The 26,401-nt window shown below is 40.7% G+C and overlaps 1 protein-coding gene across 1 annotated transcript in view; it reads right to left on the reverse strand.

Moving 5' to 3' along the window:
* Positions 1-1,077: 1,077 nt before the first annotated feature.
* The window catches only part of adgra3 (adhesion G protein-coupled receptor A3), a 106,565-nt gene continuing 81,241 nt past the window's right edge, over positions 1,078-26,401 (reverse strand). Inside the window, exons 10-20 of the mRNA XM_042340991.1 lie at positions 24,186-24,387; positions 23,068-23,217; positions 22,305-22,466; positions 21,848-22,060; positions 19,237-19,444; positions 18,536-18,744; positions 16,671-16,795; positions 15,255-15,378; positions 10,151-10,296; positions 8,148-8,243; positions 1,078-2,751 (exon numbers count right to left, since the gene is read on the reverse strand). Of these exons, the coding sequence (XP_042196925.1) occupies positions 1,491-2,751; positions 8,148-8,243; positions 10,151-10,296; positions 15,255-15,378; positions 16,671-16,795; positions 18,536-18,744; positions 19,237-19,444; positions 21,848-22,060; positions 22,305-22,466; positions 23,068-23,217; positions 24,186-24,387 (2,896 nt within the window). The 3' untranslated portion in view covers positions 1,078-1,490. The remainder of the gene's footprint in view (positions 2,752-8,147; positions 8,244-10,150; positions 10,297-15,254; positions 15,379-16,670; positions 16,796-18,535; positions 18,745-19,236; positions 19,445-21,847; positions 22,061-22,304; positions 22,467-23,067; positions 23,218-24,185; positions 24,388-26,401) is intronic.

Here is a 26,401-nt window from a genome sequence, read left to right on the forward strand (position 1 = left end):
AACAGCCAAGGTTCCAGCTCCTGTATCATATCCAGAGACCCCTGCTGGAAGGCCCATGTAAAATAGAAAATAACATAAATATAAAGAATATATGATGCTGAGAACGGGGAAGAAGAGAAACTAGAAGTATAATCAGTGACAGAGCAAGTTGAATTTATAAAATATTTTAAGTAGTTTTGTATTTGGATTAATTGATTAAAGTTAAAATCACAATTATAACGTTGTTCTGATGTTTTATTACTGTAGTATCCACTTTTGTCCATGTTACATAATGTGAGCTTAAAATGTAAGAAAAACTGTCTCCAGGGAACTCTCTATACTGTACTTTGCGTTTATCATCCCACGTTCCATAATTGATGTTCCCAGGCTCTATTTTTAAATGTGGATTCTATAAACACTTGCTTCCACTTCCTCAACCAAGCTTTTTGGTCAGAAGGAAACATCTCACCCAAGCCAGACTCTGTCCTCCACTTAATGCACATTTTTATTTTTTTCCAAAATCTCCTTTAAGCCTCTCCTCCAGGATCTGACTCAGTCTGCCTTCCCTTGTCAACAGGTGCAGGGTGAGAAGAGTCCCTGTCCTCAGGGACTGGTCTGCCTTTCCAAGTCCTGCCAGGCTGGCTGGGCTGTCATCAGCAGCTCCCTGACTCAGGAAGTGAATTACTGAGACCACCACAGAGGGTTGGCTTGATTCTGAATTCTGTTACAAAGCATGTCATCTTGGAATCAGTTTAGCTCCAAGGAGACCCCATTTATCTCGATCCCCCAGAACAACAGTCACTTAACATCCAACAAGCCTGGATTTGTATCACTACTAGATGGATGGCAGGTACCAGGAACTCCTGGTGGGCTTCCTAGTAGGCAACACAGCTCAGCATGAAATGTGTGAGAATATTGCCTCCATCTCCATGCCCACAGCTTGGACACACATTCCTTCCTATTGAGCAATGGTTCAACCAGGTACACTTTTTAGAAAATATGTTCAGTACATATACCAAAATATATCTATAATATTACAATGGACTAAAAAGCTATAGCGGATCACACTGATTGTTTTCAAACATGCTGTAATACTTGTTACAAGACAAACATTTTATTATGTAGCAAAATTACAGACCCAGAAGATGGATATTAGGCAGTGTTTCTGAGCTTCACTATTCATGCAGTTTTATGTATAAAGCTTAAAAAAACATCCAGTACTGCATAATACAACAGAACTAAATGCTATAAAAATAGAAATTGTGGCATTGTTCTCTATGTCTCTTTACACAAAGGATTAATATGAGTTTGGATCACTTAAAAAGATATGTACAGAAAATTTAAAAAAATTATAGCTTCACGTATCAGAAATCAGACCGTACCTTCTGTATTCATTTTACAATGTAGAATGTTATTTTGTAAACATTTTTACAACAATAATTTTAACAGTTCAAAAGAATGTACCTCACAGTTTGATATGTTTTTTTAAAAAAATTGGGAGACTTTGTAAACTACACAGTAGTTTCGTTTCTCCAAAACCCAGTTCTGATGTTTCCAGTGCTGTCTGCATTGAGCAAGGGTGCATCTTGGCTGCTGCCTTTCAGCAGTCCATTCTGAGTGGCCAAATTAAGACCGTACGATTTCTGGTTCTCAAGTTCAACCATTATAGGCTGCTGTAAACTGTCTTTACTGCTACTGACCCCGTCCTTCTCTACATTTCGATTACAATGCGTCAGTGTGTAGCTGACATCACTGTTGTCAAGTTGGCTGTGGCTGTAATGGCGCTCCCTCAAAGCAGAGCGAGACCGTCTACTGCCATGGTGACTCTCATGGTTGCTGTGCCTACTCTTTGGTTGGCCATTATGCACACTTCCCTCTACACTTGTAGGAACATCATACGCATACTCTCTTAACACTGCGAGTCTGCTGTGTCGATGAGCTTGGTGTGCCCTAGTCCGGTTTTTATGGTGCCTGTTCACTTGTCCATTGGGACGGTACGCCACTTCCACAGGAGCTACGTGCATTTTCAGGTCATTGTCCATTGAATGCTCTGTAAGGCTGTTGTCGAGCTGTGTAGATATGTTGCTAGCCACAGGATTGATCTGATTCTGCACTGCTGCAGCGTGAAGGTTAGTCAGTTTACATCCCTGGGAAAGTTTGTTGTTGCTGGATGCAGTCTTGTTGGTAGTGGAGGATTCTCCACTACTGTTTGCAAATTTTGGAGCCTCTCCGTTGGTAAGACTGGCACCTGGAGGTTGAACATTCACCTGCATAGAATAGGTGCTCCTTCCTGGACAGCAAGTAGCCATCCAACATCGTCTTACATCTTCTCTGCCAATGCAATGGTGAAGCACAAGGAAAGCACCTAGACTCAAAGCTGTCGCCCCAAAGAGACAGCTAAAAATAAGATCCAGAGGATAATATTGTGAAACTGCAAGAGCCCCAGATACCCAGAGCACAGCATACATAAATAATGCTAGACTTGCACCAATCAACTGAGCTTGAAACGTGTGCTCATTCTCCAGTGCAGAGGATGAAACCACTGAACAGTTTGCTTGCGATGTAGACATTGAATCATTTAAATGCGAATCGCCATGTTCGATGCTTGCCAAACGTTGCTGTTCTTCTGTCGTTTCCTTTAGCTCATATTTACGTTCTGGATGCTGTTTATGCTGCACAAAAATGCTAAGGAAGTAGATGCAGTTCACAAAGAAGATAAAGCCCACAGGCCCATAGAATGCTCCTAAACTTGGTTCCCAAGCCATCCAACAACTGAAAAAAAAATACAAAAAAAATTAAAATAGATTTTTTGCTAGCTGAATTCTAAAGCATTACACATCTGGTATAAACAGTTCAGTATTAATCTGCCAACATGTGATTTATATGGGATGAAGCATAATTTGTACTTTATCTACAACAGTCAGATGAAAGCGCCTGGGCAAATCTTTCTGCTGTGGAGTGACTCACAAAGGGATGCTTTGCCAAATACTACAAATATCTCCTTCTGCTGACTTTTGTCAAAGCTGGATAAATCCAATAATGCTGTTGAAATTCAACTCAGTAAAATCAGACTTTGGTTGGTGAAACACAGTGACTCCCTGAAAGGGCTCGGGATTGTCACGTAAACTGGGGGCATCGATTCGTTGGGCGAAAAATAAAAAAAATCAGAGAAGTATTTCCTCCCCACACCCCTCACTCTTCACCTGCCTGTTGGCAATAGCGAGGATCTTTCAGTTTCCAATTCTCGACTGCACACAAACAGCTACACTGTGGCCACCGTTCATGCTGTGCACTCCTGTCTAGCGGCTGGAGGCACGACTGCATTTTGAGGGGGTGATGAATTCCTGCGAGGGGGCACTCAGAAATTTCCCGTATTCCCAGTCCACCATGGCCATACAACAACAACAACAAGATTCCATTTATTGAGCGCTTTTCACGTCGGGAGGACGTCCCAAGGCGCTGTACAGTTGGGTCAGGACCCGAGCAGGGGGGAAATGGTCAGGGTGAGGGGAGGGAAGGAAGGGAGCGAGGAAGGGGTAGAGAGTCGAGAGGGGAGCTGAAGGCACGGTTAAAGAGAAAGGTCTTGAGACCGGCCTTGAAGGAGGAAAGGGAGGAGGCGGCGAAGGCACTGGGGGATAGAGTTCCAGAGCCTCGGGGCTGAGAGGCTGAAGGCCCGTCCACCGATGGTAGGGCGGTTGGGGCGGGGGATGTGGAGCAGACCGGAGCCAGAGGAACGGAGGGTACGGGCAGGTAGGTAGGGGGATAGTAGGTCAGAGAGGTAGGAGGGGCAAGGCCGTGAATGGCCTTGTAGGTGAGGATGAGGATCTTGAATTCGATCCTCTGGGGGATGGGGAGCCAGTGGAGGCGAGCGAGGGTGGGAGTGATGTGGTCCCGAAGCCTGGTGCAGGACAGTACACGAGCTGCAGAGTTCTGAATGACCTGCAGCTTGTGGAGGGAGGTGCCGGGAAGGCCGGCGAGGAGAGAGTTCCCATAGTCCAGCCTTGAGGTGATAAAGGCGTGGACCAGTTTCAGCAGCGTGAGGGGTGAGGTAGTGCCGTAGTCTGGCGACATTCCGGAGGTGGTGGAAGGCGGTGCCAGTTGTGGCGCAGATATGAGGGTGAAAGGACAGCTCAGGGTCGAAGAGAACACCGAGGTTCCTGACTGGCTTTGAGAGGTGGAAAGTACAGCCTTGGATGCTGATGCTGTCAGTGCCATCACCTTTCCTTTAAGTTCCAATAATTTGTATTTGTTTTAAAAAAGGCCTGTTTAATCAACGCACTTCTTAACTACTCTATATTTTTGATATATTGTAATTGTTGAAACATTTTTGAATATCAGATAAAGTGAAGAAAGATCTTTTGGTGGTTTGGAAATAGGAAATATTTCAGCTCAGCTGGTAGCACTCTCACCAACCAGTCAAAAGGGTTTGAGTTCAAGAATCACATTGGGACTTTGAACTCCTATAATCTAGGCTGAAATTCCAAATAAAAAATGGCCTTTCACTTTATGGCTGATTATGGAACATTGTTGTGTGCAAATTGGCTGCCGTGTTTGTCTAAAAATACAATCACTACATTTTACAGTGAATTCTGTGAAACAGTTTGAGACATTCTCCGGACATGAAAGGCACTTTATCAAAAGCAAGGATTATTACATTATTTATTATCAACAGTGTGTTTTATTCCTTCTGGTAACTAAACAAAATTTGTGTTTGATGTGCTTGCCAAAAAATAACAACTTGCAAAACGTTCACACAGGAATTAAAAGGCATTGCGCTATTACGTGAAACATTTGGAAGTTATTAACACTTGAACACATGCAAAAACTGTAACTGAGTCTTTTGTCTTGGGCAATTGTAGTTTAAGGGAAGTGAGTCTATTTCTGTCTGATACAGTACGACGTAATGATCACTGCTACATAAATGTTTGTAATTGTATTGATGAAATGTTTGCTAACTGCTGGACAAAAACAAAATGCATCCAAAGTACAGTATATCACCAATTTACTTATGAAACAGAACAATGAAAATACAACCTACATAGGGTGATTTTCCTGCAGAAGGAACAATCATCATCATTCTTTGAATACAAGCCAAGAGTATCAAATTCCAGCTGAGTGGAAGATCGATACTATGAATTCTTAAGAGACAATGACCCCAAGTAATTTCGCTCTTACCCCCATCGGCGAAGATAACATACTGAAACTGCTAAACCAAAAATCATATGAACTATTGGATACTAATCTTATCAATCAAACTGTGGTCAAACGCCCAATGTGATTTTTTAAAAAATATTCTTAATGTTTTATCACTTGACATCTACATTTGTTAAAAATGCAACTTTAGAAAAAATAGAATTTACAAATATATAGTGCTGTAGTGTAAATATTCTCTGTAAGCAAATTGCTTATATTTTCCAATAATTCTATTTGTTAAAATATATTCAGAATTAAAACATTGATTTGAAAAAATACAGTACTTTGCACATGATCAGACAGAATACATTAAAAGAAAAATGTTAGTACTGGGTTAAAATTTCTGCCATTCATCGAATATTCAAAGGGTTTGTTAAACCTCATCAAACGTTCAACAGTAAGTTAGCTCTTTCAGTAAATTAAGTGTTTGGGTGGAAATCTTTCCCATTAATGTAGAATGTCAGTGGGTGCAAGAGAATTGCAAGGCAAGGCAATCAGAAACCCCATTAGTAAATTAAAAAAAAGTCTGTGCATTACATTTCCACCACCACTAGATGATGCAAGTACTCTATATAAATATTATTGAAGATGGTTGAGACTTCGAAAGTAGTAAGCAGAAATGTAATATTTTAGGAATGGTTTCACATATCAATGTTGAGTGGCCAAAGGCAAGAACACTTAGTGTGGTTAGGTAAGTTAAAAAAAATCCAATGGAAAATATTTATCTGCACCATATACTTCTATTTGTATATATTCCATACATCTCACTCTTTACATTTCGTACACCAAGATCCCCAAGCCCCAGAGGATCGAGATCAAGATTCTTGTCCTCACTTTTAAATCCCTCCATAGTCTTGCCCCACCCTACCTCTGTGCCTTCTAAAACATTACCAACCTGCCCACTCCCTCGCTCTGCCTGTTTCCCTCGCCCCTGCCCTGCCTGCCCCACCATCAGAGGTTGGACCTTCAGCCTTTATGCCCCCACTCTCTGAAACTCCATCCCAAAGTCCTTCTGCCTCACCCCTTCTCTTGCCTTCTTCAAGGTTTGTCTCAAGATCTTCCTGTTCGACTGCACCTTTGGGCATCTTCCTAACCTCAGCCCCCTTAGCCCCTAGCCATCCCGAATCCAATCCCCAGCTCGAGTGGAAACCCGCGACTGTCTAGCACCTTGGGACGTCCTCCCCACATGAAAAGCGCTATATAAATGCAATTTGTTGATGTTATGAACGATACATCACATTTAGCATAACTTTATCCTCAACACTTTGTTGTACAAACAAATAAATGTACAATATTAACATTAGATATTACGGAAACACTCAAGCCTGAACATCAAATCTATTGGACTGAATGGATTGCTCTTAAAGGAGCTGACACAGCCTACTTAACGAACTGCCAGCACTACATCTCGGCCAATGNTTTTTTTCTCCCGCCCCCACCAGGTCAACTGCAGGGTACCCAAGGCTCCATCCTTGCCCCTCTTCTCCTCATCTAAATGTTCCCTCTTGGTCTTTTCATCCGCAGACACGGGGTAAACCTCCACATGTATGCGGATGACATACAAATCTACTTCTCCTCCAGCTGCAACTCTGATGTTCACTGATGTTCTGTCAGCTTGTCTGACAGACATCAAGCCTGGATGGGCAGACACTTACTGCAGCTAAATGTTGACATGGTGGAAGCCATATACTTTGGCTCCTGTCAACTCTCCGCCACATTGCCTTAGGCAGGACCGCTTTCCTCCACCTCTGCCACATTGCCCGCTGCCATCGTACCTCACTGCAAAAGCTGCTGAAACCCTCGTCCACGCCTTCGTCACTTCCCATCTCCACTACTCAAATGCCTTCCTCACTGGTCTCCCCTGCTACGCTATTCACAAAACTCAAAATAATTCAAAACTCCTCCACCCGCATTCTCACTCACTAAACTCTGTACCTCCAATAACCCAGTCCTTGTTAGACTTCACTGATTCCCTGTCACAGAGCGGATCAATTTCAAGATCCTCACTCTTGTATTTAAATTCCTTCATGCCATGGCCCCACCCTATCTCTCCAACTTGCTCTCTCCATACACCACTACCCACTGCCTCCACTCAACTGACTCTGGCCTCCTCTTTGTACCCCAGACCCTCCGCCCTACCATTGGTGGCCATGCTTTTAGCCACTACGCCCCGAAGCTGTGGAACTCTCTTCATCAATCCCTTCACCTTGCCCCCCTTCTCCTCATTTTCAGTTTGTGCTTGAAGACATTCCTCTTTGACTGTGCCTACGGTCACATTCCCCCTACCCCTGGCTCGATATTGGATTTGCCACTGTAAAGCGCTCCAAGACCACATCAGGCTTGAAGGGCACTATATAAATACAAGTTGTTGTTATTTTAGCTTAATTTTATCTCAAATATAAACTAATTCACCCATTCTATCCATTGTTAAATGTGACTTCAAATGCTGAATTTCTACCCCTCCCCCTCCCACCCACCACTCCACAATTGCATAAGTGTATAAAAACCAGGTCAAACTCTGACAATGTTTAGTCATATCGAGACCGATCATAATTGGCAGCCCAAGTGGTAAGATTATTTGTTGCCAGCACAGTAAGGGTTAATGGTTTGCACTCGAGACTTCACTGAGTTAGTTCAATGTTTGATGGAAGGAATGTTAATGTTTACATAATCACCTAATATCACAACACCAACGCATTTAATTATGCCTCAGTTATAGGGTCTAAAATATCAGAAGATTTGTGTTATAACCACAGCCCTGTCATGTGCTGCCTCTTCCCAGTATTATCAGGGCAATAATGACAGTTTCCAGGAGATAACAGACTTCATAGCAATATCATTATTTACAGACACAAAAATATTCCAATGACCATGTCTTACCACATAACAGGATAGTTGTCTTCTGACAACAAATCTACACGCAGACTGTCATTTCTCATCACAAATCCAAAGAAGGTTGAAAGCAGTTTACTTACTATGGTGCATTTACTTCACTCCCATAATTTTTAATATTAGCTGCTGCTGTGATGCCACAAACTATGATAGGAATTCCTCCTCCAATTAGATAGAACCTGCGTGAATGTGAAGAGAAAGATATTAAACAACTGCAAATGTAGTTTCTAAATAAAACACAATTGTTTTCTGATTGCTAGATTTTTTAAATATNAAAAAGGGATGTTGCAGTGCTAAGAAGCACTGATGTGAGGCATCATAAGGCAATGGGATGCAGGTACGCAATGCTCTCATCTGTACTTACTGTAGGTCTTTACGTCATGGTAACCAGGACTGTTATGCAATATTCTAGGTACAGCCTGCCCAGAGCAGTACAGTTGCCCAGAAATACACAGTAACTAGACTTTACAGCAATTGCTTGTGAAGCGCTTTGGGAACAGTTTGATATTAGAGGCACTAGATCATTTGCAAAATTATGACTTTTAAACAATCCCAAGAAATGTAACATTTCATATGACAAATTCATCCGACTGTACTTTAGAACCAGTTTGTACTTAATATCTCACAATCCAAGGTTTTAATCTCTTTCAAGATGTACTGATTTCTCTCTATAAATTTTATATTTCAGATTTATCTACCTTTTGACTGGCAGGTGCTGAAGTGTTTAAGTACCAGATTGGTTAAGCGCCTTGAAACGACCTCCCGATGTGAAAGGTGCTATGCAAATGTAATGTTGTTGTTATTGTATTGGTTCATTTTTTATAAATTCCTTCATGTCTTAAAAAAAATTCATTTTAAAAATTTCATTTGACTGCTGTGGAACTTTTTGTTGTGACACTACTTCAGTAATTTCATCAACCTGGTCTTGAAATAAGATTCTCCTAAAGGAAATTGGATACTTATATTAATGAAAGGTGCCTCAGCCAATTGTATTCCTCCATCCATTTAATGAACTAATACAGTTCGACAAATTAAAGTAGCTTTTACAATGACCTATAAAGTGAGTTTTACAATCCAGGCTACAATCCTCAAGCATTGATCAATGGGATTCTCCCCCACTGTTGTTCAATTCTTTACAGTATTTTACAGTAATAGCAACTGTGGGTGTTCTGATTAATCTCTTAAGCATGCAGGTTCTTAATAATAATAATTCCGCCTGAACAGGCAGACAGAAACTCAGTTTAACATTTCATCCAAAGGACCAACACCTCCCACATGCAACACATCCCCACTGTGCATTGGAGTGTCACCTTAAACTATGTGAGTTCAAGTTCCGACGTGGGATTTGAACCTATAACCTTCTTACTCAGAGGCGAGAGTGCTACCACTGAGCCACGCTGACATTCTTGGCTGTAATAGGAAATAAAACCTGATGCCAAGTGTTCTAATTTGCTCAATATCTGCTTTTCGACAACAAAACCAGTTAGAACTGTCTTATAGCACACCAATATAAACTTTTCAAATAATCTGTTGCGTGCCAAACCCAGCATGAAATTGGCATTCGCTGTATAATCACGTCACTACATTCTATAACTACTTACTAATGAATCAGACAGCATACTGAACAGAAGAAACTCCAGCCTTTCACTGTGGCTTCCACTCCTTAACAAATTTAGTTTAAAAAAACACTGAACTGCAGTGTTAAATACAGTTAGGTATTAAACATAAGGTCGAGAGATACTTCATTGGACCCTTCCTCAGATTGACCAGCAGTTTAATGTCTCTGAGAAAGAATAAATGAATGAACATGACCATATCATATCCAATTCCCCTTTAATTCTGGGAAAACCACAATGTAACAATTACAAAATTAAATGAAACAATACTATACCTGATCGCCAAGTGATTTAGGTATGATAGGTCTGAAGCAAATGGTTAAGTTTAAGATTTTTTTAACAAAATGCTTTATTTCTGAATGAAATCTCTAAAGTGAAATATATTCATTTTCCATTTGAAAATTTGTGGGACTTGCTGAAACTTCCATGTGCTAACCCTAGAAACATAAAAGGTGAATAAAGCTTCTCACCTAAGCATTGGCCGGGGAGGAGGAGGGGGCTCGTCAGGGTCCTGGCACCTTTTAGCTTTCCTTGTCAACTGTTTGAAAATGTTCCTTGCTGTAACACCGACCCACAGGATGGTGGAAAGTGTGGAATAGTGTAGAATTATACCCACCTGCATTTTAAGAGACAAAAGAAGCATGAGAAAAAGTAGAAATATAATAATAATAAACTCTTGCATTGATACAGTGCTTTACCCCATTGTCGAACCTCCCAAAGCAGTTTATAAGATTTTACTGTTAAATAATAATAATCCTTGCATTTGATGTAGCGCTTTGTCATGTTGTAGAGATGTCTCAAAGTGCTTCACAGAACGTGTAGTGAATTGGCAGTTTTCTCCGAATGAAGACCACTGGTGGCCAACCTTGGGGACCGTGAGCCGGAAGTGGCACCGGGGCTGCCAAGAAGCACCTCCCTCTCCCGAGCATTCGCACGAGTCTACGTAAATCTGTGTTCAATCCTTATTGTGCTTCCAGTTTTTTCTTGATTGAATATTTCTTGATTTATGGCATAAATCAAGACATATTCAATCAAGAAAATGTATTTTGTTGCCTGACAATATAAGTTGGCCACCACCAATCTAGACGAATCCCATTCTCATGCTCACATCCAGTAATATTCTCGCTTTTTTTCCCCAAGCATCTAATTCGCTTTTGAAAGAATTGATGGTCTCTGCTACAACAGTGGTTAATGGCAGAGAATTCCATCTGCATGTCTTACTTTGGCATATGTTGGAAGTACAACAGGTCCAGATAATTTTGCCATAACAACAACAACAAGATTACATTTGTTTAGCGCCTTTCACGTCAGGAGGATGTCCCAAGGAGCTGGACAGTGTTCAGCATTTCAGACCTGAGCTGGGGTTGGGGGGTAAGGGAGGGGAGGGGAAGGGGGGTGGCCGATGGCATGGTCGAAGAGGAAGGTCTTGAGGCGGGACTTGAAGGAGACTAATACTGCGCTAGCCACAAGATAAGTTATGGACTTTAAATGTGTTTAACCGTTGTGGTATTCCAAAGTACTTTAATTATCTGTGCTTTTTTCCCCCCAATCATTAAAAACCTTTTTTTGTGAAAAAATATGCTGGATTTTTTGCAATTATACATTCTACTGATGTGTTCAGGCATCTGATCTCACTCTGCACTGTTGTGTGAGATTACACGGCTAAAGTGTTCTCGCTAGTCAAAACTTGGCAGTTACACAGTTAGCAATCTCTGTGCGTCATCTACTGGAACAGTCTGATTGTTTGGTGGAGATTTTAATTCATTCATTACATTACTTTCCTGAAGGTCCATTAATATTGCCATAAAACAGATTTCGGTGGGTGGGGGGAATTCTAATTAACTTTTCCAGTCATATAAAAATGGTGCATTAATATATTTGCTGCTCTGACTCAGCCAAATATTAGAAAATAATAGGATCTAAAATATAGCAATCAGAACGTCTGGCATGTTGATTCTTGAGAACCCCCTACAGCGTAATCCCTTTTCAGGGCTGAGCTCCTGCTGGTTGATGTGCGATAAACTTGTGATTACCAAAAGGGGCCCCAACTGAGAATCCTGCTTAAAGTCACAGCATTTTAGACACCAATGTGGCTCCACTAGAATTCAGATTATCAATGTTGGAAGTTGAAAGATATACGGTATAAAGTATTTGAAATGTCACATTTACGTGCCTTGGGTCATCCTCCCGACGTGAAAGCCGCTATATAAATGTAAAATTTATATTGTATTGTACGTAATTTAATCTTCAGATTCCTTTCATTATGCTCTATAATGTTCTACAATTTTTTAAGCAACTTTATCTTATGTTCAGGGTTGATGAGTAATATCAAATGCAAGCTTATTATTAATTATAAACTAGAGCTTGTGTATTTTATTTTTTGAACTGTATTTCATTTTATGTTTTAGGTTATGATTCATGTTATGTGATATATTATGTATTATATTCAGCAGTTGAAATGCACCACAAACAAAGCAACTAAAATATGGGGTATATATACAAAAACAAGTTATTTGAGCAGCCAAGATAAAAACAATAATCAGACTATGTACTGCAAATACCCTGATGTGGAACATTGTACAGTAATTACAAAGTCCAGAGAAAATTGATTCAATGCACTTTGTTCTCCAGAAATTTAACTTTGAAATTTACCCACTTATATTTACATAACCAAACCTGTGCCCTCGCAGAAAATAAACTGTTCTTTTCCCACAGAAGTGATACAAAATAAAAGAAACTCAGGCATACATTACCTAGAAAACAAATATTCCAAGCAGTGCTTGGTACTGCTGTAACCCATTTAGAGGCAGACAGGTGCAATCCACTCACAACTGTTCCGCATGAGTTACCCAGCCAGTCATACTTAAACAATAGAAATATCATCTGACATTTTACTGTCTAAATGATAGTAGTGGTAATAAAATGAATCCTTGAATGTGACTGAATGTCTCAAAGGACTTCACAGGTAATTTAGCAGGTGAATATCCCGTCATTGGTCCTACTGAAGGGATTCCTTCAGCATGTAATATGAATTACACAAATTCCACAAATGTGGAATTCTCCCCCTCTCATTCCCTGATACTTTGTAGTGTTGATATCCTAAAGTTTGTGTTCTGCATTGACTTATCGATTGTGACTTTCAACTTCTGGTTAGCTAAATCATGGCTTTACTAAAAGTCAAGAGTAAGGCCATGTTCCCAGAAACCTGGCAGATGGGATCGGTGATCCGCAAGGTGAATCCTCAACCCAGCTGTAGGATGTTTACAGAACCTTGGTTAGACCATCCTTAGAATACTGTGTGCAGTTCTGGTCCCCACACTATAGAAGGGATGTAGAGGCACTGGAGAGGTTGCCAAGGAGATTCACAAGGATGATCCCAGAACTGAGAGGTTATACCTATCAGGAAAGCCTGAACGTGCTTGGACTCTTTTCTCTTGAAAAGAGGAGGATAAGAGGTCTTTAAAATGCTGAAAGGTTTTGATAGGGTAGACATAGGGAAGATTTTTCCACTTGTGGGGAAACCCAAACCAGAGGCATCAATATAAAACAGTCACAAATAGATTAATTAAGGAAATTAGAAGAAATTTCTTCACACAGAGAGTAGTGGAAATGTGGAACATGATACCACGAGGAGTTGTTGAGGCAAATGGCATAGATATGTTTAAGAGAAAGTTAGATAGATACATGAGGGAGAAGGAATAGAAGGTTATGCTTGAAGGCTTAGTTGAGGAAGGGCAGGAGGAGACTCACGTGGAGCATAAACACCGGCATAGACCAGTTGGGCCGAATGGCCTGTTTTTGTGCTGTATATTCTAATGTATGTCGACATGGAAAGCTATCATCGGAGGGAATTGATTAATATTCAATATTTAATGGAACTTTTTATTTAGACCACAAACTAGAAATGTCTTAAGTTGGGCTTTAAAAGTGGGAAGGGAGAGAACAAGGTGGAGGGACTCCAGATAGTTCTTCCAGAGAGCGGAGGCAGAATTGCTGTAAGGTCACCCACCGATGGTGGAACGGATTGGGCAGGGCACATGAGGCACTCTGCTGTTAGCTGAACAAGCTGGAGCTGTCAGGTTGGTAGAATTCCAGAGGGTCACATAGGTGGGCAAGACTGTGGAGGAATTTAAATGCGAGGACTTAAGGATGTTGAATTTGATCGCAGGGGATCAGGAGTCAGTGGAGCCAAGCGAGGAAGAGAGCGATAAGTTTGTCGTGCCTGGTCCAGGAGAGGACATGGGCTACAGTGTTCTGAATGGGCTGCAGCTTGTGTAAAGAGGAGCTGGGCAATCTGGCTGGCAGTGTTGGAAGAAATGAGCCTGGATGTTATGAAGGCGTAAATCTGGGTCTCGGCAACCAGGAATTGAGGTTGTGGTGGAGGTGGGCAATGTTGCAGGGGTGGGGGAAATCAACATTGAGTGAGAGTCAGTGTGTAGGGATGTGTAAAGGAATGTTGGGGGTTCAACAAAACACTGAGATTCTGCATCAGCTTATTGAGTTGGAGTGAGCATCCGTGCAAGTCAATATTGTCAGCCCCTGAGGAAACAGTAATACAGCATGTTGGCTTTTCACCTACATTTTGATCCAGCCAAACTGGAATTCAGAATTCCTATCTAAGAAATTATTTTGGGCATTACTGCTTCCACAGCACAAACTGTCCATAATATAGAAGAAACCGACAATCTCACCCATGAAGGCTACATAAAATTTACATAATTTCAAATAATCATGCTAGTGGAGTAAAGAGTGTTTTCTTGGGGATTGGCCTCTACACTGACCACATAATGGGTTCATAATGCTCATAATGGGCAATCTCAATCTTCACATTAACTTCGCCTGCCCATCATCTCGGATTTTGCTGCACTCCTCTCCTCCTTTAAACTTCTCTGCACATAAAATCCCCAACAGTGGCCAGTCCACCTCGACCTTGTCATTACCCATGGCTTTGACATCTCCGATTTGTCCATCACCAACAAGGCCATCTCTGATCATTTCCTCATCTCCCTCTCCTCTCATATCACCCTCCGCCCCGACTCCAAGACCTCCATATCTTTTTCCAACCTTTGAAAAAAAAACACTCCGCTCGTCTGGCTCTGCCCTCCCACTTGTCTTTCGCCCTCTCCGTTCCAACATTGACAGCCATGCTTACAGCAACAATGCCCCCAAACCATGGAACTTTCTCCCTCAATCCATCCATTTTGCTCCCTCTTTCCCCATTTTCAGATCATGTGTGAGGACCTCCCTCTTTGACTGTGCTTAAGGTGACCTTCTCTCAGCTTGACGACAGTCTCTGCCACTGTTAAGTTCTCCGAGATGCTTCCCTGCAAGAAGGGCACTATATAAATGCAAGTTGTTGCTGTTTGTTGTTGGTGGTGAAAGGCGCTATATAAGTGGAATTTTGTTGTTGTGGTGGTGGTGGTGAAAGAGAATGCCCCTGTTTAGCCTTTCATCACTGGCATTACTTAAAACAGATGCACCTGTTGCAAAGCATGACTGTGTCCATGGATTGCTTTGTAAAGATTCCCACTGCTATGTAGTGTATGGAGAGAAAATAAGATAGTTTCTGCTTACCGCCTGGCAAACACTAATGTTCCTGGTTTGATTGATGCCACCGACGAACACTGCACAGGTCAGGAAAATGTGAAAGCAGAGATTGACCAGCATGTGCCAGCTCTTGCGGCTGATCCGCACCGCACTGTCAAAAGAAAATAAATCACCGGAACAGTTAGCCAGATAGCCACAGATCAACTGAAATGGATACAGTTTCAATCTCTTTTCTCTGGATCCTGTTCTTCCCCCGGTTGTCAGTTTAGCAGAACAACATTTTCCTCCAACATTCTCGATACCCTGTGACTCATGTCATGTGCGGTAGCCAAGAATGGCAATTCAGGTTTTTGTTAAAAGAAAATTATAAATCAAATTTGTGTAACTTCAGCATTTCTGCTCTATTGCACATTTTATTGCTCTGAGGGACGGTACAAATTACAAACATGTGGTAGTTAAGTTAATTGGCTCCATAGTCATAAATTTCCACTCGTTGTTTTCATTCTTTTCAAAACGTACTAATCGTGGACGTGTATGGCTAATAACGTGATTTTCTGCAGGTTACAAAAAACAGCAAGCATTTATATAGCGCCCTTCACACAGGGTAGCATCTCAAAGCACTTAACAGTGGCTTAGCTGACTCCGAGCTGGTGGGAGATGACCGTAGGTACGGTCGAAGAGGAAGGTCTTAACACGTGATGTGAAAATAGGGATGGAGGGGGAAAGGCAGGAGATAGTTCCAGAATTTCAGGGTGTAGTGGCTGAAAGAACGGCAGCTGATGGTGGAATGGAGGGAACAAGGGACATGCAGGAAGCCGTAGCCAGGCGAGCGGAGGTGGCGGATGTTGGCATAGGGAATAAGCAGGTTGGAGAGGTAGGTGGATGCCAGGGATTTGTAGATGAGCATGAGGATATTAAAGTCAATCCAAGAATAGTACAGGTTATTACTGTACTAACCAAATAAATTCTCCTCATCCCCGCTATTGTCTAATGAAGGAAGAAGACTCATGCAGCACAAATAAAGTTAGCTGAAACTTTATCCCATGTTTTCATTGTCGCATGTTCCTAAACTATACACTCTTAACTTCCCCGGATAGGGTAAGTGAGGGCTGTGGTTAATTACACCCACTGTGAAGCATGCTCAGCCACTGTTGGTACTATCAATTTCCTCCCCCAAACACAGATAGATAGATTCAGCCCAGCCTGACTGCTCACTGCCTTGAAGAAATGCAAAATGTGGCTGATCGGAGGTTTAAATCTGGATCTCATTGTGTCGAGTAGCAAGTAAATGCACTGCATCACCCAACAAATGAAACATTTGGAACCTCTTGGTGTGACAGGTAACAAGCATGTGAACAGTTTAATAATGGCAAAGTTATGAAGCTTAATGTGTAGGTAAAACTGATGTTTAGCTGTAACTGAAAGACAGAAAAGAACTATTACCTGTGGTGGTATATGTAGCTAGCAATGATTATGAACAAGCAGATGAGTAAAACTGCTGCAGTGACATAGACCACTGGATGTAAGAGGTCGATGGACCGCAGCTCAAAATCAGCACCATTCAGATCCTGATGGGCACAAAAATAGGCACAGTTAAGCGTGAGTAAAAAAATCAGAAGACAGTGAATGTTTTGGTAGAAGGGGAAAAGAAAATTTGTTTCCTGGGGCAGACTACATAGATAGCTCACTAGAGATTAGCAGTACCATGTTGCTCAACCAAGCAATTTTTAGAGAAAAATGAAAGATTACGGGATTGTAATCTTATCAGTTGCTGGCATCACCCACGTCCGTATCTTGTCTCTTCAGCGAAGATTTCTTTGTGTAGTCAAAGAATGAAAGACGCAGCCTTCACTGAACAGTTAAGATAGGGAACTGGAACATGAAGGGATGCTGGCATGAACTCAATCCCCCAAATTAACTATTGTCATATTTGAACCGAATATTCAGTGGAACAATTAAACATAGGATGGGGAAGGGGTGTGTACTCTTGAAGTATTCTGTAGAAGATTTAATCTAACTGCATGACAAATATAGAAAGTTATGAGGGAGAGGAATTCATTCCAGAATTGCAGCTGAAGATTTTTATAACCACATGTAAAATAATGCAAGGAGTCATTGTCAAACCTGCAGTTATAATGTAATAATCCTTGCATTTGATTTAGCGTATTAAAAGTCTTTGAGACATCTCAAAGCACTTTGCAGAATATACTTTAAAGTGAATTGACTGTATATTTTTGTGGGTGAAAGTTCAAGTTAAAGGTTAGTTACTTTATGTTTCTTTGATTCGACGATCATTCATGTTTTTTTATGAATGATCATCGTGAGGTGCATCATGTGACTGGCTCAGCACAATGAATCACATCACTGTTTCTGTGATAACAGAAATGCTCCATTTCCAGATGTTTGGAATTTCATTGGCTCCAATTGAAAGTGATGTGGAGAGGCAAATGGAGGTGCCCCACATCAACACCATCTGGGAATGACTTCACTCCCAATAGTGGAAACCAGAAACCGTGCTCAGTAAGATTATGGAAATTACATTGTTTGAGCTAAGAGCATTTGTATTTTTATCTAATTCACTCAAAAATAGGTCCTCAGGCATCAGGACAGTTTTATTCCTATATTATTACAGTACGCATTAGAATGAATTCAAAACAAATATTAACTGAGGAACATTTTAAAAGTGCTGTGTTCACCATGACCAATTTAGTCCTATTTTCCCTTGTCTGTCTTTTATTTTCACTATTTTCAATCTATTTTAACTTTTATTTCCTACACATCTCTTTTATCTCATTTTATTGACGGACCTAGAACTCTCCCCCTCCCCCCTTTAACACCCAGTGACCCCCATATATATAAGAACTCATGTGGGGAGCTCCAGACATAATGCTGCAATGTGTAATATTTCATCTCATTTTATTTAGTTTTTTTTCATAGTCTCCTTTTACAACAGAGTATCATGACATTAGAACCCCCACCCCTACACACATCAGTTTGGACTTGTTCAGTGGTTTTTTCATCCTGGTTGTTTTCTTTTGAATGGAGTTTATATTTTTCTACAGTAATATAATAAGTGTCAGGCCCAACATGCACTGGCAATGGTTAACTTTAGATCTTTGCAAAGATTGTAGTAGTTTTTTTTAGTTGGTTGTTGTTTTTTTAAAAACTGTAGATGAAATGTAAAATGGTTTTATCTACCTAATATATGATACCTTTTGTTAGGTCTTTTTTACTTAGTGTATGAGATTTTGAAATGCACATATAATCTCATACCACAAGTCCACAATCTAGTTCTATGAGATGCTTACCATCAAAACTGCATAGTTGTTCAGAGAGTAGCACTGCATTGTGGTGACATTCTCATCTGATGTGACAATGTGACATCCATCAGATATCCATCCTCCAAAACCATTCCGAATGTTGAAATCCCAGTATGCTCCCACTGGATCTACCCCATGTGCAATACGACGCAGTGTAACAGTGACAGGGTGGCTGAGGGAATCCAGACTGTTACCATCTTTTAAAAAAATTATAAGGATTAAAAAAATCACACTAAGTAACAACCATTATATCCATAGATGGATACAATCAAAACAAGCTGAATTTCTTGCTCTTGAGATTTAAAATTCTTATGATGATTAATTATATTATTATTAATAAGATTATGTTTGATAAAGTTCCTTATAATAAACTGTCTCTAACTGCTTCAGATTTTTTTTCTGTGAAGTGTAATGACTTTGTATTTGTAGTATTTTCAATCCTTCAATCCTCAATCCTTACACAATTAAATGGGTTTGTATAAATGGATTCCTTTTCTATTTTGTAATAACAAAATAATATTTTTTTAAAATCAGTGTCAGTCTCCGTGTGCCATCCAATGAACAATGTGTGCCAGTTTACTGTGTGTCACCCAATTCGCTGTACAGTGTCATCTGTGGTGTGAAATACCAGATGGAAACAAAAATTACAAAATGGCAGCTAGATGCTGAGACCACAAACTCTAACCTACCTATCTTTGTGTAGATCACAGGGGAGGCCACACTCCGTCTCTTCCCATCATCTGCCAAATTTGTTGAATTCCCTGTGCTTGGAAAGAGTTTGCCATTCCGGAAAGCAATAAGTTGCAATTTGTAGACTGCATCTTCCATTGGTGTTGTCATAGAATAGTGGGTAAGCAAAGATGGTGGCAACTGAATAGATGCCTCCGCAATTGTATTCTACAGAGAGCATTTCAAATAAATACTTTGAGAATGTTCACATATCGCAATGCATCCTTACAGCTAAAATTAATTATACATCTGCAAAAGGAAAAATATTCCACAGAAAGGCTCTAAGTACAATAAAACACACAATTCATTTTTCTACTATTGATCTTTCTAGGGCAACAATTGACACATAACAATAAGAGTGAGTACAGAGACTGAAATTAAAATTATTCATTAGGTCTGAGGCAACAATCAGCCATTCTTGGAGAATGTCAAATAGTTAATTGTAGTCATAGAGGCAGATGAACCCAAATTTAGATTTTAACTGTACAGCTTCGTTCTTTTTTTTTGGTCAGCCGAATGTCTGACATATGCGGAAACCCATCACAATGCTTAAGAGTATCCAAACCAAGCTGAGATTTCCATGCATCCCACCTACATATGGAAATCTCAGAGATAGACTGTTGGAATGGAATGTACACTCTCTCCCTGGAGGGACGTATCCTGCTTACATAATTCCGGAAAGTATTAGGCCCTGGTTGGCAAGAACCAAGACTTGGGGACCCCGGAGTGGGTGTTGGGTACTACTGGAGTCTAATCAGCTAAAACTGCATAGCTTGCTATTGAGCTTGGCAAGCTTTCCTGCTGCTTGTCCAGCTTGGACCACCCTACCTGTTAGTGCTTTGGCTTGCAGGGTTAACAGGAGCTGAATGGGATGTCTGCCCCCAGTGACTGGTCTGCGCTTCCAGGTCCCGCTGATGAGTCAGGCTGTGCTGTTATCAGCAGTGCCCTGGAATACTGTGGACTCACCAGGTTCAGGAACTGGACTTCCATTATCAGGCTTCTTATCCTGGAGCCAGTTTAGCTCCAAGGAGACTCCACTTACACCCCCTGTACCCCCTCCGAAATGAGGATAATCATTTTTCGTTTCACAGTACGTCAAAATACACTCATTTCAGAAAAGCCATGTGAGGGCAGCAAAACGAGGTGCTTTTCACTCTCCACACATCCAAATCTGTGCTGTTCTGAAACTTGGCGCTTCATTGCGCACCTCCTTGATGCTTTATGGCATTACACAGCTAATAGACATGCAACCTTTTAAGGAAAGAAAGGCCTGTATCTATCTCAGCCTCTTTGTATAAATTTGATTGAATGTGATCAATCTTGGGCTATTGGTAATTTTTGTATGATTGTTCATCACACCAAATGACCAGGATTCACACTGCTCATCAATTTAGAAAGGAATTTATGTGAGTCAGATCTACATAGAACTGCTGGGTCTAGCAATAGTAAACCTCAGAACACTGTTAAAATGACACATCACATACCCAGAAGTTATGAAGTGATTTGTGCATGAGTATTAGGATCTTGAAATCAATCCGTTCTGTAATTTGCAGCCAGTGGAGCCTGGCAGGGACTGGGGTGATAGGGGTGCAGAGTTTAGTACGGGTAAGGATATGGGCGGTGGAGTTTTGAATTAATTAGATTTTATGAATGATGGTGCTGGGGATATGGGCAAGTAGGGCATTAGAAAAATTGAAGTGGGAGGTGATGAATGTGTAGTTAAGAGGTTTCAGCTGTGTTACGTGTGAGGTATGGTCGGAGGCGTGCGATGTGATGAAGGTGGAGGAAAGTTGTCCTAATCACTGTGGAAGGACAGCTGGGGAACAAACCTGACGCCTAGGTTGGGCACAGGTTCTGTAAGTTGTATGGAAAGGCTTGGAGGATAAGGAGGTCAGAGCTGCAGGTGAGAAGATGCTGGTGGGAGCCAAGGAGCATGGCTTGCGTCTTGTCAACATTCAACTGCAGAACGTTGGTGCGCAACCAGATGTTGATATCTGACAACCAAGCAGACAGTGTACTTGGGTTGATGGGTGGAGGAGGAAACATAGATTTGGGTGTCACTCCACATACATGTGGAAGTTGACCCCATGTCTGCAGTTGACATCACCAAGACGGAGCAAGTAAATGAGGAAAAGGGCAAGAATAGAGCCTTGGGGTATGCTGCAAATGACCATGTGGAGGCGTGAGGAGAAACTGTTTGCAGAGATGAAGCAATGACGGTGGGTCAAGTAGGGTTAAGCGCTCTGAGACCCTACCCTGCGTGGAGGGTGCTATATAAGTGCAAGCTGTTGTTGCAAGCTTCATTCCTCTCATCTCCAATAACTTGTCAATCATCTCACCTTTCACCTGTTACATTTCTGTCTTTATTAATGTATCTGTCTATGCAATTGGGTAGAAATATACAGGACCTCTTGCCTACACATAAAATTTATTGCAGGAATCCTTGTATAATTCAACCCAATTGCATAGAAAATCCATAGAATTTTATTGCTTATACATCATCTTGTCGGCGGAGGGAGTGGACTTGATGGAATTAATCCTTTTCTCAACCCATGATTTCTGTATTTTTACCTTGATTACAAAACTGGAAAGTGTGTTGCTGATGTTGCCGGGGCTGCACTTGAAACTGAACTGCTTGTCCAAGTTGCCATCTGGGTCTCGCCGCCCAAAGTCAGCAAGTCCTGTTCTATCCGTCACAGCTACTTTTTGGAACACAGTGCAGGTCATCCCACTGAAGCCATTAGCCTTGATCACAGAAGCCTCCATTGCAATGTTCGGAGAATACTGCACAAACATGAGACAAGTTATTAGTAAAGTAAACATTTTTTTGGTAAGATGATACCAAGAACATCAGGGCCCGACAGATATCATAGCCTTCTCACCAGAACATCAGAGGAATGATAGTCCTCATTTTATTTTAGCAAATATTCTTGTTGTTGGCATGGGAATGAATAGTCAGAGATTGTCATCTTTTGCACTTTAGCCTGGATTGAAACAAATGCGAAATATTTCAAAGGCAAATTCTCACCGTTGAATAAACATGCACTCCGTTGGCTAGTCTGTAAGTGGGAATACGTTGCAAACATTGAACTATTCGAGTACAGGCTTTTGCTTCCCGCTGAGCCATCCAAAGGACATGTTCATCTGCTAACATGATGTTACTAGCAATATCCACCATAACATCACCAAGCTGAAAGAATTAAAAAAAAGATCAGTAGCTAGAAAGAATAAAATAATTTGTCAGAACAGCAATTCTGCAACTCTGAAGCCTTTAAGATTGTGTACACAATAATAATGTCTGGAGGATGTCTCAAAGTCCTTCACAGGATTTACTGCAAAGTGTAGTAACTATAAGGTAGGTGAACACTGCAGTCAATTTACACATAGCAATGTCCCACAAACAGCCATGAAGTGAATGACCAATTTTATTTGGGGGATTGTTGGCCAGGAGATCAAGAGAAATTCCCTTCTCTATTTAAATGGTTTCTTTAAAGTCCAGCTGAACAGGTAGAGACAAAACTTTGGTTTAATGTTTCATCTGAAGAACTGAACCTCCATCAATGAAATGTCATTTAAAGTGTCAGCCTACATTGTGCGGTAAAAATACTGATGTGAGGCTTGAACCCAAAACGTTTTGACTTAAGAGGTGGGAGTGCTGCCAACTGACCGGATAATTGAAACTATATCAAAATAAAAGCTTTAGTTGCAAGTCACAAATGCATGGACAGTCATTTGTGTTAGAAAAAAGCTATACCTTAGTTCCACTGCCAGAAACAACATAACCAACTCACTTCTTTGTACTTCTCTGTAAACCGGCCAAACTTTTCAATCATTTCAGCAACAAAGAGGACATCCATCTTGTCTGAGAAGTTTGCAGCTTCCACAGTGTATGCCAGCAGTTGTCGTGCTGTGGCCACAGCATTGGTGAGATTCAGGGGCATCTGTTTTTATTAAATTCAGAACATAAACAGCGTTGTCGTAATCACTTGGTACCAGAACATTTATTGAGCCATCAGCCTAATGGCTTTACCCAGGTAAGCAATATACAGGGACAATATAGAACTAAAAAAAAAAAATGTACAATATAGTAGGAAGCCATTCAGCTCATTTCTTTGTGTGGTGCTTTCTCCTCGAAGTAGCCATTCATCCTCATCCCAATTCCTCGCTCTTTACCTATACCTTTAAGATATCCTTCCTCGGCATGTGCTTATCCAATTTGCTTTTCAACACTCCTAATTGACTCTGCACTAAATCACCCTGGCAACTCATTCTATTCGTTGGCAGCCCTCTGGGAGAAAACTCTTCGAAAACTCTCCTTTTGCCTCTACAATTTCTTCCCTTAATTCTGTTAATACCTTGGGGTGGAAACCATCTGTGCCTGGAGATTTCTCTGACTTCAGACCCATTGGTATATCAATTACAATTTTCTGTATACAATCAAACCTTTAGCTTTTAAGTCTTTATAAAAAGATGCACAAGATCAAGGGCATGTATTTCAAGCCTTGCTAAAATTCTTTATCTTTCAGTAGCGTAATCACTTTTTTAAACAATAAAACCAAATTGGAATAAATCCCAGGTCAAATATATATTTAATGACTATGTCACCAATTATTAAGCATTCAATGGCACTTGGAAATACATATCTAAAGAGGCATCTCTGTTGCACCAGCAGTAAATCAGATTTACATTTCCTGTGACACAATATTAGCTGGAGCTTGTTAAAACAATAGGTTTCATATCTCACATTTATAATAACCATTGCTATATTACTTTAAATAAGACAGTATTGAAACACAAAGGATTTCCATGCTTAAAGTATTTTAGCAGAATTTAGAATGCAGAATTAAACCCAGACATTTGCACAGCACAAGGTAAAGTTGTCTGACACAAGAGAATACACATTATGTACCTGATTAAACATGTAAAGCACCCGTGTAACATCATTTGCATACTGGCATCGCGAATAGTCATCCTCGGCCCAAAATCCACCTCGATCGCATTTACGCCACACTTTCCTTTCATCTTGAGAGCTACCAGGATATATACCAGTACCTGCAGAATAACGGGTACAGAGCAGGTAGGCAGTGATGCCAGCTAGTGTGCGAGGCCACCTGCGAATCAGTAAAAATAAGATGGATTTATTTCATGTCAACAATTTCTATTATAGTTGAGATAAAATTAACCGCCAAATACAGCATCACACTGGACTTGAAATGTGGTGCTAGTTTGTCGAACTGAATGAACAGACAACAAACCAACCTGTAGTTAACATCTTAATTCTAAGGAAACTCTGCATCATTACTGAAAATGTAGATTCCAGTGTCTCCACTATACGTAGAATCAAACCTGTTCAAGCAACCACCTCCACATTGCAAGCCACAAATATAAACCAGTTAACATCTAGTACATTACACAGCAGCACTAGGATCATGTGTGTAGCAGTGCAAATAACACATGTGCACCATAATGAGGATGAGGGTGGGTGGGTGGGGAGGGAATTCACAGCAAAACTCTAGCTGCATGCTGAAACCCATGCACGGTGTGCAACCTCTTGTGCTTCTAATACATTTGCACTAGCACAGTTCAGCTAAATAAATTCCACTCAATGTGAAATGGAAAATATGCAGGGTCTTTTAACCTACAGTACACATGCTTATTTTGTAGAGAAACCTGCAGTTAATCCTGTCCAGTAACATGAAGTGTTTGGTTAAGTGTTAGCTGAGTAAACAAAGCTAAAAAATAGGCAAAAGACAAAGAAAGAAATTAAGGATCATGCGAAAAGGGACGTGCAATAAATGAGAAAATAAAAAATAACAACCATACTTGCTTCTTCCCATTATAGGGACAAGCACTGCATTTTTCATGGGTTGGAAAAGGATGAACATTCGAGTTGACAGTTTAAGAGACTGCAGTGAAATTTACAACAGCTTGCATTTAAATACAGTGTAAATAAACACACTATTTCACAGGTGGGGAAAATGCCTTGTGTATGTTTCTATTGTGAGCAAAATGTTGTAACTGGTACTTTACCGAAGAACTTCATAAAGTAGCAGCAATAAGGGAAAAACTTAGGGCAGCATGACTGGTTGCTATAAGCTTGCATGGGAGTGCAGCCAGAGGTGTGCTTTTACATATGTATGAGAGGGATGTAAAAGTCAATTTACCAAAATAAATAGATATCAACACAGATTAATAATGGTCGACCTTAAGGATATCAAGAGATCAAACAGCAAAAAACAATCCGAACTTCTTAAACAGCTGGCAGGAATAGCACTTCAGCTGAAGAGACAGTAAAATGAAAGGATTAGACAGTAATGTGAGCTTGAATGTTTTTTGTTTTTATAGAGCAGCTTTTGGGAAGGTAGGGCTTATAAAAGGAACAAGATATTCTCTGTATTATTGTAGAAATAATTACGTGCGGCCACTAATCCTTCAGTCTTTGAACAAATTTTAGAATGAGACAGATGAAGCTCGGGCAAGGCTTAAAGGGATATGGAATGGTTTACAATTTTGGTTTTGTTCACAGAAGTAATTTGTTTTGATTTCAGCGCCAGGGAATTGAGGGAGGAAACTGATAGATTAGGAGTACCCTCGTACTGCCAGGCTAACTTTTTATTTGAAAAAATGAAAGCAACACAGGACAGAAATGTTTTGTAACATTCCAGCTAACAGTTATTCTTCCAAATCCTTTAAATTTGCTAAACTCTTTAAGTGAAAAATAAAACGTAATATTGATTGACAAAACAACGGAACAAAGCACAATGCGGTTGGTGTATTTTTCTGTAGTGTAAACTGATGTTTCACAAAACTGGCAATTGTGCGCTGTGCAGGCAAAGAAAATGCTCTGGTTGCCAGGTTCTTTTCAACTTGTAAAAATACACTGGAAGTAAGTATAAAATGCTGCTCAATTACACGCTGTGCACGCGTTTCGGCGTGCATGCACAGCTCTGCTGGGACCCCAAGTTCATGACAGCATACGTGGATAGCATAACTGCATATTTTTTATCTGCACTGGTACACAAATGATCCCAGTGCTGCAACAGCAAGTGTAGTGTCCCAGACATCAACAGTATTACATTCGTGACCAGCCAGAACACTCCTAAAATGCAATCATTTGTAGTCGGT

The sequence above is a fragment of the Callorhinchus milii genome, unplaced genomic scaffold (genome assembly GCF_018977255.1).
Source record: "Callorhinchus milii isolate IMCB2004 unplaced genomic scaffold, IMCB_Cmil_1.0 Scaffold1, whole genome shotgun sequence".
Classification (NCBI taxonomy): domain Eukaryota; kingdom Metazoa; phylum Chordata; class Chondrichthyes; order Chimaeriformes; family Callorhinchidae; genus Callorhinchus; species Callorhinchus milii.